At 39.6% G+C, this 13,632-nt stretch overlaps 1 protein-coding gene across 1 annotated transcript in view; it reads right to left on the minus strand.

The window, feature by feature from the left end:
* DYNC1H1 (dynein cytoplasmic 1 heavy chain 1) overlaps positions 1 to 13,632 on the minus strand; it is a 45,028-nt gene that overhangs the window by 11,248 nt on the left and 20,148 nt on the right. The window contains exons 32-58 of the mRNA XM_059819431.1: positions 13,108 to 13,320; positions 12,693 to 12,931; positions 12,425 to 12,581; positions 11,790 to 12,017; positions 11,324 to 11,554; positions 11,053 to 11,193; positions 10,555 to 10,788; positions 9,739 to 9,945; positions 9,524 to 9,645; positions 8,981 to 9,146; positions 8,578 to 8,741; positions 8,175 to 8,304; positions 7,487 to 7,620; positions 7,107 to 7,221; positions 6,819 to 6,980; positions 6,528 to 6,742; positions 6,237 to 6,441; positions 5,922 to 6,095; positions 5,702 to 5,821; positions 5,453 to 5,573; positions 4,641 to 4,836; positions 3,872 to 3,989; positions 2,694 to 2,909; positions 1,902 to 2,114; positions 1,584 to 1,711; positions 1,012 to 1,165; positions 58 to 204 (exon numbers count right to left, since the gene is read on the minus strand). Coding sequence (XP_059675414.1) covers positions 58 to 204; positions 1,012 to 1,165; positions 1,584 to 1,711; positions 1,902 to 2,114; positions 2,694 to 2,909; positions 3,872 to 3,989; positions 4,641 to 4,836; positions 5,453 to 5,573; positions 5,702 to 5,821; positions 5,922 to 6,095; positions 6,237 to 6,441; positions 6,528 to 6,742; positions 6,819 to 6,980; positions 7,107 to 7,221; positions 7,487 to 7,620; positions 8,175 to 8,304; positions 8,578 to 8,741; positions 8,981 to 9,146; positions 9,524 to 9,645; positions 9,739 to 9,945; positions 10,555 to 10,788; positions 11,053 to 11,193; positions 11,324 to 11,554; positions 11,790 to 12,017; positions 12,425 to 12,581; positions 12,693 to 12,931; positions 13,108 to 13,320 — 4,650 coding nt within the window. The remainder of the gene's footprint in view (positions 1 to 57; positions 205 to 1,011; positions 1,166 to 1,583; positions 1,712 to 1,901; positions 2,115 to 2,693; positions 2,910 to 3,871; positions 3,990 to 4,640; positions 4,837 to 5,452; positions 5,574 to 5,701; positions 5,822 to 5,921; positions 6,096 to 6,236; positions 6,442 to 6,527; positions 6,743 to 6,818; positions 6,981 to 7,106; positions 7,222 to 7,486; positions 7,621 to 8,174; positions 8,305 to 8,577; positions 8,742 to 8,980; positions 9,147 to 9,523; positions 9,646 to 9,738; positions 9,946 to 10,554; positions 10,789 to 11,052; positions 11,194 to 11,323; positions 11,555 to 11,789; positions 12,018 to 12,424; positions 12,582 to 12,692; positions 12,932 to 13,107; positions 13,321 to 13,632) is intronic.

Raw genomic sequence — 13,632 nt, forward strand, 5'->3', positions numbered from 1 at the left:
TTCTCAGCTCTCTGATGTACCATTTCTACAAACAGGAGAGCCTTTTGTTTTACTTACTGTTGGATCTCTGGTGGAGAGGAAGATAACAAAGGACGGTGACAAATCAATATCTTGGTCTCCCAGAGTAATCAGAACTCTGCCTCCAGTTCTCCGGACTTCACGATTCAGAACAGGATTCAGAACTGGATCATAGCTCTCCACATCCTAGAAGCACAGATGCGTTAAGAGATTCTGTTTCTTGTAAGTGTCTCAAGCTAAAAATCCTGATCTAACTAGGGCTTAAAGCTCTGGTAGCAATCAATTTGCAGTTGGTTTTGAATACGGATCACATTCAGAAGGTATTTCCACTTTAGATTTGTAGTTGAGCTAAAAAAGCACAGAGTTTAGGCTATTACCATACAACATCTCAGTAGGGGAGTATTACTAATGGTCATAACTGTATTAGTTCTAAGGCACAATAAGGCCTATTCTAAGCAGCACAAGCAACAGTTACTCATCTAATCTGTGAGCTAATCCTTTGTTTTCCCATTTCCATATTAAGAAATGAAAAATATATCCATCTCAAGTGAAAATCAACTATTCCTACAATTGCCTATTTCTTTGTATTACTGAAACTTTTCCCTGCTACTTAGAGTAGATTCAATTCTAGATAACTAGCCATATTAGGTGCTATTATCTATGACTAGAGATAGCATATGGGAACAAAGGAAAAGACAGACAGGGTGCAAGTCATTTTATAGAGTGGAAGTAAAGAAAGATCATTTGAAAATAAAAGCATTTGATCTTAAAATGGTGGAAAAAGGAAATAACTTCTTTTGACTGTGTATCTCACTAATCATATTTTTCTCAGGACTAACACCTCACGTATCACTCAGTACTAGTTTACTTGTTAAATTACAGTTTGAAAATACAGTTGTTTGCATCTTGCTAACAGAACAATTGCAAGATTTTCTAGTACATAGGGCAGAATTCCAGAACTTTAAATACTTTCTACGTGATCATGCAACTAACCTGGACCAGAAGTGGGTTACCAAATCTCAAGGCACTTTCCAAGTTCTTCCTGAAAGCGTCATCCAAGAAACTAGTACGAGTTATCTTACGGTCTTTATATTCATTCATGATAAACTCTGTCGCTTGCCCGGAGGGATCGATGATCAACGGATACCTAAGTTGTAATAAAACACATTCATTACTTAGGTTTTGACTGCAGACAGCCTCCAAGCAGTTTTATGAATTTAGAGTTGAGACTAATAATGCAAGCTAAAAGCTTGTATATTGAAGGAATAAATTGGCCAGGTTCAATGACTTATTTCAGTTCAGAGTTTTGGAAGGTAAGTCTGTATTTGGACAACAAAATAGCTTCAGTTCAAGTCAACTTATTTTAACAGCTAAGCATTAACAAAAAAGGCAAGCAAAGGGGAGAGTTTTTTTGTTTACACGATTGAGAAGCTTTTACAAACATGAGAAGCTCTCACAACAGTGAAACAGTGCTTTGAAAGAGCTACTGTGATTCTTTGATAGGTACAGAACCCGACCTGCTGTGAGAACATTGCTTTAGAATCCTACATCTTAGAATGAAATACCTATTAAACCGCTTGAGCATGATGGCATTCTCAGTGCACAGGTCGTCTGCAGGCAGAGAACTTGCTTGCCAGCGAAGCCTCTCATCTGCGTTGGACAGGTACTCTGTCCTTGCAATGTCTGTACGGAACTGCAAGAAGTACATACAGTTAGTATTTGACTAGAGGTTCTCCAACTAGCTGGTGAAGATGTTTTGAGTAAATGCAGCTCTACAAGATATTCTTTTCCAATAGCTCCGTTCTTTACTTAGCAATCTTAAAGCTTCTTTAACTGTTACAGTAAATTGATTTATGGTTAACTTATCATGTCCGTATCTTTACCTGGATATTTGCTTGCTGCAAATGGTGAGACCACGTAGTGAACAGATTCTGCCGCATCTGCTGATCAAAGTAGCCTGCATAGGCAATAAAAGCTCCTGAAAGTAAGCAGTCTCCTGCAATAGTAGACATCTGGTTCTTGAAAGTTTCACTTGTCTTTTCCCATCTTTCACGTTCAGCAGAAAGACTCTTCAGAAGAGCTGTGCTACGGTTTACCTAGAAATAAATGGTAAAGTAGTCTCTTTAGATGACAAATTATTATAGTATTACAAGTCTCTCGGGACACTTAAATATTGACTCAAGGCCCAAGTTAAATTTAAAAACTCAGAACGAAATTAAATTTATGTTTCTTCACTTCAGTATTAAATTTATTATGTTGGTTTTAACTGTTATCTCAATGAACTAAAAGTGTTAAGTACCAGCATAGTGGTGACATGCTAATGATTAGATCAAATACATCGAGAACATCTCCCCTCCCACCCCCCCAAAAGAGAAAAGAAGTCCATTAAGACATTATAATTACACTACATCCATGCCTGTTTCCAAAGGCTTTCCACTTATTTTAAGCCTTATGTGAACTGTCTCGTTAATCAGCTAGCAACATGAGTTGATATTTCTAACTCCAGCCAGGTTTCAGTAGCTTAAGAAGCTTCATGAGATCCAGGGATGAAATGGACAACTGAGATGCACTGCACAGGGGAAGCAACCAAGTCTGCTCACAAGTTTGAAGAATGGTTCAATTTCCGACTGTGAAAGAGTAAAGAATGGAAAATTACTGATATATAAAAGTCTTACTTTTGCTTCTACAGCAGCCAAGTCTGCCTTAATAGCTTGAGCCTCCGAAATCAGTACTGCATATTCTTCTTTGTAACGGGCAATACTGGCCTCAAGATCACGAATCATCTGCTCCACTTCATTTGCTTTCTGTTGGTTGTCTTTGGCATCATCCTCCAGCTTCTGCAGTTCATTGCGTAGAGGTTCCACTCTTTTCAACATATCAGCATAGTTCAGCTGTAAACAGTAAGTAGGCCCTTTATGCTTTCTAAAATGACATGTGTTAACAAGAAGCACTGCATTCAGGTATATACTATCAACTGCATCTTTTCAAGCTTAGGTACTTGCAACCTGTGTAAGAATTAATAGCTACTTAATAGAAACTTAGGATTGTTTATCAATCCCTAAAACTCTTGTTTAAACCAACCACAGACACAAAAGTCATTGATTTTTGCAAGATCCTTTTACTGCTCTGTAGACATACAGAAAGTCATCTGAAAGGTTGAGACCACATTAAGTAGTGTACAGCACTGTTTTGCATAAATACTTCACTGGCTGTCCATGCCAGTACTGTGCTAATCTGCCTTTCTTAGTAAAGAATCGATATAACTAAGCCACAGAACAATTAGGATAGGACCTATTGGCAAGATTAAAACTAAACAGATTCTCTACATATCATGCCATTCGTAGCAGGCAGTTTTAACAAGCCAAGCATTCAGCTGTATTGAATACCAACAGGCAAGTAAAACCATTCTTGGATATCTCAGTCTGGGGGCATCTTCCCAAAAGCCTATTCCTTTAGGAAACTAGTCAAGTGTTTAAAGTCTGTCTAAAAGACATTAACAGAGCTGCCTGTGAGTGTGCCCCACTCTGAAGCAAGACAGAGACTACATAAATTTCGTTAAGAGAATTGCATTGTCCTGTAGAATGACACTACATACAGAAAGAATCCGCTATTGTTTACTGTAAACTTAAAGTTTCTCGGTGCAAAAGCTGTATCACAGCGGGCAATTAATTCGCTGGCACAGTACTACAGAGGCCATAAGCATTCATCTGAACTATCTACCGATTTCTCTGAAGCAAAATAGCTTGCAATATTTAGTTGAATAGAGGCAAATTCAGAGCCTTTAGACACTGTTATATGCCTTCAGGCTCACGCTTTTCACCTTGCGTTTGCTTTCCCACAGTACGGACTTTACCTGTGCAATTGCCCATTTCACCATAGGCCCGCAGGCCAATGATGCTCTGTTTACAATTTCATAGTTGTAACTTGGGTTAGACAGGTAGTTTTTCTTCATCTTCTCCCGGATGGCATCACTGCAAGGGAAAAGTTTTTAGAGGTAGCATGAGTACACTGTACGTCAGCACAGAGGTGTTCAGTATCCCTTTATCTGGCCTGCCTTACACAGTTGACATGAACATTTCCTAGCAGTTTTGCTGACTGGTAGCTAGGATGTTTTAATTAGTTCAAGATATTGTTTCAGAAATTACAGTTTATGGGTGCTAAAAGCGATTTAACAATATTTTAAGATTAGTCACTCACAAATTGCTTAACTCTGCTCAGAAAAATTTGGAGTTGGAAGGGAATTCAGGTGCCTCTAGTCTGACCTTCCGCTCGGATTCAGAGCCAGCTAGGAGGTCAGCCTGGATAATGCCCTCAGCAATCTGGACTGTTATTGCTGCAAAACTACTTCCAACTAGTAACGTGGCTTTGGGCAGCAACACGCTGCTTTGCAACCATGCCTTGAAGTTACTCAACAGCAGCTGTTTTGTCCCAGTTTGCGTGATACACCTTTGTTTCAGTAGTCCGTTTCCTGTACCACCTACACGTTCATTACATGCAGGAGTAAACGAGTCTAAAAGAAGTCAAGTGCTACCAAAGCAATTACACAGAAAAGAGTCCAGTTACCACCTTCCATATCTTTGTAAATAGTTCATGCACATAAACAACTCACACTTGCACTTTACCTGATTTCCTCAGCAGAGAAGTTAACAATGGTTGGAATGAAGTTCTCTCTCATGATGATGGAACGTATTTGTTTCCAGTCAGTTGTACTTTCACCTAGTAGTAGGCAGATGGACTCCAGTGCTAGCTTAACTGCTGCAGGTGGATTAGCCATAGAACGGACCTCAACCAGATGCTGTTTCTTTATTGACTTGACGGCTAACCAGTGCCAGAAATATGATGAACGTTGATTGGGAAGAAAACGAACAGTTAGCAAAGTCTGTTAAAGTACCTTGGATTTGTAAAAATGCTTCAAGATTCTCAAAAGGAATTTGAGGTTATTAAGGAAGCAAATACTAGCGGATAACATTCGAACTGCTGTATCACAAGATAAACTTCTGTGAATGTCAACTTGCCAACTGGCCACAGGCAACTTAGTCTGCTGCCTAAAAATGATTCACTTAAAGCAGTGATTCCTCCAACCACTTTAATGAATGGACAGCTTGATTGTATGCTGTCTGTGCAGCAATAAGGCATCAGTGGTCTTTCTGATTATAAGCATTCTTTATGAATACATAGACTGAATAACTAACTAGAGCTAGTCTGCCAGAAATGAAGCCACAAGCCATAAAAGGAGTATCAAGTATCAGATCAGTACTACAAACAGCACAAAATCACCGTGCAAAGACTAGGAATTTCTTCAACATTGTTCAGCTCCATGCTAAAAGGCTACACTTTTGTTACAGGACCAACTCAGACCACACCAAAACACATTCCCATAAACTTCAGTTTTAGATCCAAGCCCATAGTGTGAGCTCTTCAGGTGCTAACATACCGTTCTGAGCTTCAATGACAGCAGGCTCCACCTTGTCAAGATCTTCTTTCACACTCATCTGCTTGTCTGCAATGACCTCCTGCTGCTTGTGTAGCTGTTCCTGAATCTCCTGGCTCATGACCTAGAAGGAAATTTCAGAGACAAAAACTTGCTTTTTAGAAGTTCATCTTCTTCCAGTACTTTCTCTGCCGGCTCTGTTTTGTAAATAAAAATATTTACTATGCACAGAGATTTAACACAGATTTTTACCTTTTTCTTCTCAGCTTCCTGCTGATCTTTCACCATCTTTTTCAACTTGTCATTGGCTGCTGCATTCTTCACTTCCAGTTCCTGACTCTTTATTCTTAGGTCACGCCGCAACTCTTCCACCTAAGATATATCGTAAGATGGGAAAGAGAATTCATATTAAGCATGGCGATCTGTTTAATCACTCCAGTCTTATAGAGGGCAAAGTTTTAAAGATACGTACCTGATCAACTGTTTCCTTGATTTTTCTAAGGCCAACATTCAAATGCATTTGCTGTTCCTCCAACTCACTTCGTTTCTCATTGAACAAGTTGGCATAATGGTTGATGAAGTCTAAATAGTGGCGTGGTGTGATTGCCATGGTTCTGCCTCCTCGTTTTGCTAGACGAGCATTAGCCTTTAGGGAAGAAAAAGTGGTAGATCATGCACTGTTTGAAAAAAACTATTTGGATGCCAAAGATCATACTTTTTAGGGAACTGGTGCACGATGTTGTGGCCTAGAGACCAATATAAGTTAAGCAGTGTAATAATAACATACCTGATGAAGAGTCTGATGAACAAACACACAACTATTAACAATAGCTTCCCTGTGTGATGGTGGTTGCGGTAGCTTATCGTAGACAACTGGCATGTAATCGGGCACAATATAATTTGGTTTCTCAAGATCCATTTTGCTTGTGAACTCTTTGCCAACTTGGTACAGTGCCTCAGTTGACCAGTCTCCAAACCAGTTCAAGACACACCTGAAATACAAAGCATTTGTGAAGAATTCCCAAAAAGTACTGTTTCAACAGTGCTTGTAATAAATGTTGGAATATACAGCGATTACCTGTTGAAGAGCGCAGGAGAGGTAGCTGCCCTGTCCTTCAGGCCCTCAGAAGATGGATTCATAGTGAACACAACATGGAGATTGCGAATAACTTGGCTGGTGAACCATTTGTAGAGTTCCTCATGTGAATCTAACATTAAACCTTCTTTCTGTGCTCCTTCTTTACACTGAGTCATGAGGGTGGCATATTCATCTCCTTCAAAGAGACCAGGAACCTATTTCAAAAGATAGTTTTGTTGTAGCTCATAGTTGTAAAAAGGTGCTTAAAGTATTTACTCAAAGTCTTCTTACCTCTCCATTGGCTAGGAGAGTGTTCATTCTCTCTAGGAATCCAGAATCCAATACATTTGACTCATCCATTATAAAAGCTATTTTTTCATTTTTACAGCCAGAACGTCTCAATACTGTTCTAAGGTCTTCATCAAAATCTTCACCTGTATATTTTCGGTGAACCTAGCAAGATTTAACATTGGTTATTAACATTTTGGTTTAGCTTTTAATGGGATTTTTTAGAGGCCGATATTTAAGAAGTGTGAGTTTTGCCTAACAGGTTTTTTCAAGTTAAACTAGCACACCAACCTTAATTTGGTAGACACTCAAACCATTCATCCAGGCAACAAATCTTGAAAGGGTTGTTTTCCCCGCTCCACTGACTCCAATAAGCAGCAAGTGGCCCTGTGGCTGACGGAAGATTCTGAAAAAGACCGTAACACCAAGCATGTTTGGTAAGTGTTACCAACTTACTGAAGCTTTTCCTTGAACACCTAAACTTCAAGTTAGTACCAAAACTGACACACCTTTCCAGATAGGATCCTGCTATCTGGAGGCCAGCAGTATTTTATCTATGGACAACAATGGAATCATGCTCCATTCTTTCTTACTCTGTACTCAGGCTACTCTGTTTTAGAAAAAGTCACTAAATACTATTTATATGAGCAGCAACTGAAGTCTGAACTTACCGGTCAATTCTTAACACATGATCCAAGACTTCATTGAACAGAACAAGTGGTACATCAAGTTCTTCTTCATAAAAGACTTTAAGCCTAGCTTTCACATAGTCTCTTAATTCTTCTTGATCCACTGGAATATAATCCTGAAAGACCCAGTCAACACAGCATGGAATTTAAGATTAAGGGAATTTCGCTTAGGGATCAATTTATGAGTAGATGAAAGCAGAACTATTAAAGTAGCAATCCTCTACAAAAGCTTAAGAATGCTGTACTCATTTAACTTGCACAGGAACATGCCCACAGCCTAGAATGCCACAGATAACAGTGTTTAAACCCCGTGCTGCTATCTACTGAACCTAACATAGGTTGAGTCCGTGCTGCCAGTCACCAAAGAGACTGGGAAGTAGCATGACAGACTTCTCCCCGCCCTCACTCCCTCAATTTATTTTTTACAGCCTTTCCTAGCCACTTGCTAGAGGTCACAGAGAGGGACAGCAAGCTAGATGGACTTCTGCCTTGATCCAGCATTGCCCAGCTGGATCACTTCAGATGGCAAGAAACAGTCCACCATAAAATCTGCAGTATCAGTATTGTTGAAGGGTATTACCACATTAATATAGTCGTAAGAGCTGCATCACTCAGTTGCTCTCAAACAATTTTATTTTTTTTTTAATAATTTTTAAAAATTTTTACTTACCTTCGACAGCCAGTTGCTGTATAAGATAGGTCTGCTCATAGCTTTTTCTTTGTCGATATTGGGGAAGTGTTTCAGAGCAACCATATCAATGTTCTCATCTGTCCAGCGTCTCTCCTCATCTTCTACAAGTCTGGATAAAGAAACAAGTCAGTGACTACAAATCCTCTGTAATGGGAGGATATAATCACATGGCAGTGCTATGACTGAAGTATGTTTCTGCTTTGCACAGATACTACTCCCAAGAGTGTCAAGTTAAGAGTTAAGGGAAATATTCTCATTTGTATTCCAGCTATTTAACATGAAGCACACATCAGTTTGGTCTTCTAATGAAAGAAGTGGGCAAGGAGTGGGGAAAATTAATTTTGAGCTTTTTTTTTGCCTCCTCATGTCACGTTTATTTTACCTGTCTTGGAAGAGACGTAAGGCTTCATGGGCCCAAATCCTGATAAGGCCTTCAACTGGTAAGGTTTCTAACGGTCTTAATGCTTCGAATATACCTCTCACCCATCGAGTCATTTCACGAGGTGAATAGATGTAGTGTGGCTGTGTGTCTTGAGTGAATCTCTCCTAAAAATTTAAACTTAATTAGTTACTTCATCCCAAAGTTGCACTGTATTTTTTACAGGGCTTGGCATTGCAAGATATTACTTTGCTAGTGTCATTCAGTGGCTTTCGCCAGAACTCAAGTAATTAGTTGAATTCTTGTACACATATTATCCATAGGAAAGGCAAACAATGCATGTTAAATGATTCAGCATAAAAGGAAGACTTCTAATTAGAGTTTGAGGTCATATTTAACAAGTTACCTGAGACATTGTGTAGAATTCTACCATAGCAGCAGTGAGAGGTTCTGCGTATGTGCGAAGTGATGGGATCAGCCTTAGCATTGCACGATTGAATGTTCCATATATCTGAGTAAGTGAAGCTGGTCCAGGATAGTCCACATAAACCACAGGAACATGTCGTAAAAATCTGAAAGATTAGCATATTACATAGCCCAGAACGTTAAACTATAGTCTGTACTATTTTCATTATCTTTTGCCAAAATTAAGTAACTGCTTGATTCAAAATTATCAGCAGTAGCTGCAGTTGGTTTGATTGCTCCTTAGTGACTTGGACCAAAAAGCATTCTGAAGTATCCACAGCATTTCAGACAGGTTATTCAAGTGTAACAGTGAGTCCACTGGCTGGCTATCAGGATAAGAACCAAGGAGCAGTTAGTTCAAAAGCAAGGAACACAATTTCAGCATAGCTGGTGTTAAGCAAGTGTATTAAGGACAGATTACATAGTTCATGCGTCAATTTTGACCCCTATTCTGTTGCTATATAGAGTTTACTAGGCACATTACCTATGTGAGAGAGGTTTTCTTCCAGGATCAGTAGGTGGATTACATGCACCAACAAACTGAATTCTCTCCAGTTTCACCCATGTCTGGTCTGATGTACGATAGAATCCTCCATGTTCCACCATCTGGGGCGGGGGGGGGAAGAAGTAACATCAGTGGAACATTGTACTTCCCTGAAAATAACTGTTATGATTGACTGATTACAAAGAAAAACAAACCTGTCTAATGAAGGATATGACTCTCTGTGTGCCATACTTATCCATATCTGGCAAGTTGATTTCATCACAGAAGAGCACCAGCCACTTTCCTAACTGCACAGGAGCCAGCACCACTCCATTAGGTGTACGCCTGTACTCGCAGTAGTGATCAAAAGTTTTCAAGAGCAGTTCTGGAGTGGTAGCACTAGAAAAGTTGAGTCCAACCACCTTAAAAAGAGAACAGTGAAAAGAAATAGTTATAATACACTAAGGCTTGAAAGAGGGCATATCAAGAGTCCTGAAAACAGGTATGTTTGACTTTCCACGGTGGAAGTACATATACCATCTATATTTCAGGTTTCTGACTGTACACTGCTTCCCACTGCAGGTTCTCCTTTTATCACACAGCAACACCTCCTGCCCAACCTTGTACTTAGAACATCACAGCTCCATGTAACTGCTATTCCACCTAAATACATTGAAGGATGAGAGCTATTCTTAAACATTACCACAGGTTTTTAAATACTAAATGGAGGAATGCTCCTGTATTACTGAAGTGGCAAAAGACAGAAGCAGCTTTTAGGTTAAGGATCTTGAGACATAAATCTGGATTCTGCTCAACATAATTTTTATTTTTTGCTATGTATACACACTACTGAGGTGGAAGTATCACTGAATTCTGGCTAGCAAGTAATTTCCATGCTAAATCAAGACTGCTTAATCTTTAAGGAGATTAGAGACTTGTTACTACTCTGTAATACACACATGTGCGTGCGTGCGCGCACCCCCCCCTCCCCCCCAACTCCCTCTCTCTCTCTTTCTCTCTCTCTCGTGTACCTCCATGTCAGGCAGAGCTCTGAGAGCACTGAAGAGGGTCATGGTCTTTCCAGAACCTGGTGGGCCACACAGTACTAGAGGTTTGTGTTCTGCCAGCCAAGTATACAGCAACGCTTCATGGCGAACTGTATCTAGGGTTGGAACTACAACATCAGGAGCTGCAACTTTGTGTGTTTCAACTTCAATTTGAGGAACCTTGGATTGCCACGGCACCCATTCACCTGTAATGGACACCTAGGAGCACAAAAACATAATCAGACAATTTAGAACAGGAATATAGCTCAACCGTAGCTAAAAGAGAATTTTTTTTTTAAACCACAAAATAGTTTGTAGCATCAAACTGAATGTGTTTATTTAAACAGGCAGCTTGTTCACTGAACTGTGAAACTGTAAAATTTAAGATAGTCTAGCATTTTATTTTCCAGTTTCATCTCCAAAATCTAAAGCGAGGTTCTAAGAACACAAAAGAGCAACACTTCCAGCATAAGACAGTTTTACCTCATAGTCAATTATAGGTATGTTGGGTGCAGTTGGCAGCGGCACAGTGGTGATTCTCCTAATGTATTCTCCCAACTCTGCTCTCATTTTCAAACGACTGTCTCCAGAAAGAGACCAGAGTATTGCGTAGACCAGGTATCTCTGTAAGAAGCAGCAAAAGCAGCTTTTGGTTTTAGAGTAACGGAACAAAACTTAACGAACAATAAATCAAATCTAGCTGCTATACTGACACATCAAACACAGCAGTCACTTATCAGCACATTGTATTTACCTGGATGTAACGCTCTAGTTGATCTATCTGCATTGGAAAGTCTGGATGATTGGCATTGTACTGGGCTACGTTGCGGCAAGCTTGATGCAACATGGAGAACAGAGAACCAAGACAGCGCAAGCGGGTGAGATCCATAATATGCTCCAACTTGAAAGCATGTTCAAGTGCTTTAGTTACCAGGCCGTTAGATGTGAAATATGGCTGCATTATTGTTGCAGCATCTCTCTGAATCTGTTGGGGGAGACAAACACTGCTCAAAGCACTTGCTTCTCATTTGATTAGCAGGCAGCAGGATTTTGTTTAAGGTTTGAAATGCTTCATATTTTAATATTCTTTGAAAAAAAGAAAAAATATGTAGAGGAAGTCAGCTTTTCTATGATAGGCTGTCATAAATTCTAAGTACACCATACTACTTGCGATACAAGCGTTCTTACTACGTTATCCCATAATGAACCTTAAGTTATACCTGCAACATTGGGGATGCTGCTTCTTCTCCTTCATCTTCTTTGCCCTTTCGCCTTCGCTGAGCTTCCTCCTCACCTTCATCCAGAGGAATGCTTCTTAGTCTGGCCAGGAAATTATTGAATATCATGTCTGTACTGAGAACATCCTCACTGAACCAGACCATACCACACCTTGACACGGTAGCCAAAGTGGCATATTTCAGATCCTGTACCTCAAACATGATACGCACCTAAAGAGTAGAAATTCAAAACAAAGAGTTTGAAGTAAAACCAACCAACCAGAAACGAAACGTGTGTCGTCCCCCCCCCAAAACACAAAGACCTTTAAAAATAAGTTAATCTGTATTTAGCTTCTGAATAATCAACAGCAGCATTAAACTCTCCTACGGTAAGTTCATCATTATTGACTGTTACCCTAGACTTTGACATAATCCACAATGTTTGCCTTAAAGGGTCAGAGTAAGTATAACATGAAATGTTTGTTTCCACAAAAGCTCCTAACTCCAGCAAACCACTACCTGAGATCAGTATTACTCTGCTTGTGATGAGAAAGAGGGACAGCACTAGCACAGATTAAGGTAAAAGCAACAAGTTTATAGGACAGCATGTAAACATCAAGTAAAAAAAGTAACATTACATTTGGTGGAAGGCTGAGACGTTCTCCATTTGGCAGAGTCAGTAGTTTGTTGTCATCCAAAACAGAGTTCAAGTTCTCAACCCATTCAGGGTCTACATCACCATCAAAGATAATCCACTGACGTTTTTGTAGTTCACCTCTCACATTGTCTATGATTCTACATTAAAGGAAATATTTATTGCAGTAGAGAAGAAAGACTCAGTAAGGCCAGATTATCCATGGCACAAATGTACTGGCCCTTTTTCATTTGTGCTATTAAAAGACTCACTTTCTCAGGACGTGTGTAAACAAGCCATCTGTCCATTCTCTGGTGTTTGGATCCAAAGTACCATAGAGGTGATCTTTGCTGATTGCTTTTGGATCTATAATATGTGCAACACCTTCCACACCCTCCAGCCGCTCGAGGGCTTTCAAAAGTACTCTCCAAGCCATGCTCTTTCCACTTCCAGAGGGACCAACCATCATCAATCCATGATTTATCTGTGTAATTTGATATAGCTGAAGAACCTGTGACAGAAGAAATTATGTACCAATTAAGTCTTAACTTCAGTAGTCAACGTAAGCTTCTATGTATTGCTCATTTAAGACAAGAAAAAGGAAAAAGCTTTCCACCTTTCGTAACAAAAAGGAAGTTTAGTCTTATACATAAACTTCAATTCCACATTTTCAGTTTTATATTTTACCTTTTCAACCCACATGCCACCAACTTCTTCTCCATCACCATAGGTAAGGTACATTTCCTGACACACTTTCTTAAGCTCCTCTCGCAAGGCTGTCATCTCCCCACGATGATACTGTACTCCAGGGAACACATCAGAAAGGAGACTGAACAGCAATGGAATGTCTTCTGCAACCAATTTTGGTACCATAGTTTCACATACACTTTGGATAAGGATCTGCAGACAGAGTCACATTTTGGTTAAGATTTTTTTAAGTTTGCTATACCAAACGTGTTTGACAAGGAATACTTCACTAAATACTTTATTATTAAAGCACCAGGCCAGGGCAGTCCTGGTAAAAACAACTGTTGATGGGGTTTCAACTTTGAAACTACACAATGAATTCCTATTGATTTTCAGTTTATACAACTGTAGTTTCTTATGCTTCTTCACTATGCTTTTGGTATTAACTGCTGAGGAACTGAGCAGCAATAAGCATTATGAATGCACCACCTCATAAGAACAAGTCTTTCACTACGATTCAGGGAC

This window comes from Gavia stellata, chromosome 7 (genome assembly GCF_030936135.1).
Source record: "Gavia stellata isolate bGavSte3 chromosome 7, bGavSte3.hap2, whole genome shotgun sequence".
In the NCBI taxonomy this organism is placed as follows: Eukaryota; Metazoa; Chordata; class Aves; order Gaviiformes; family Gaviidae; genus Gavia; species Gavia stellata.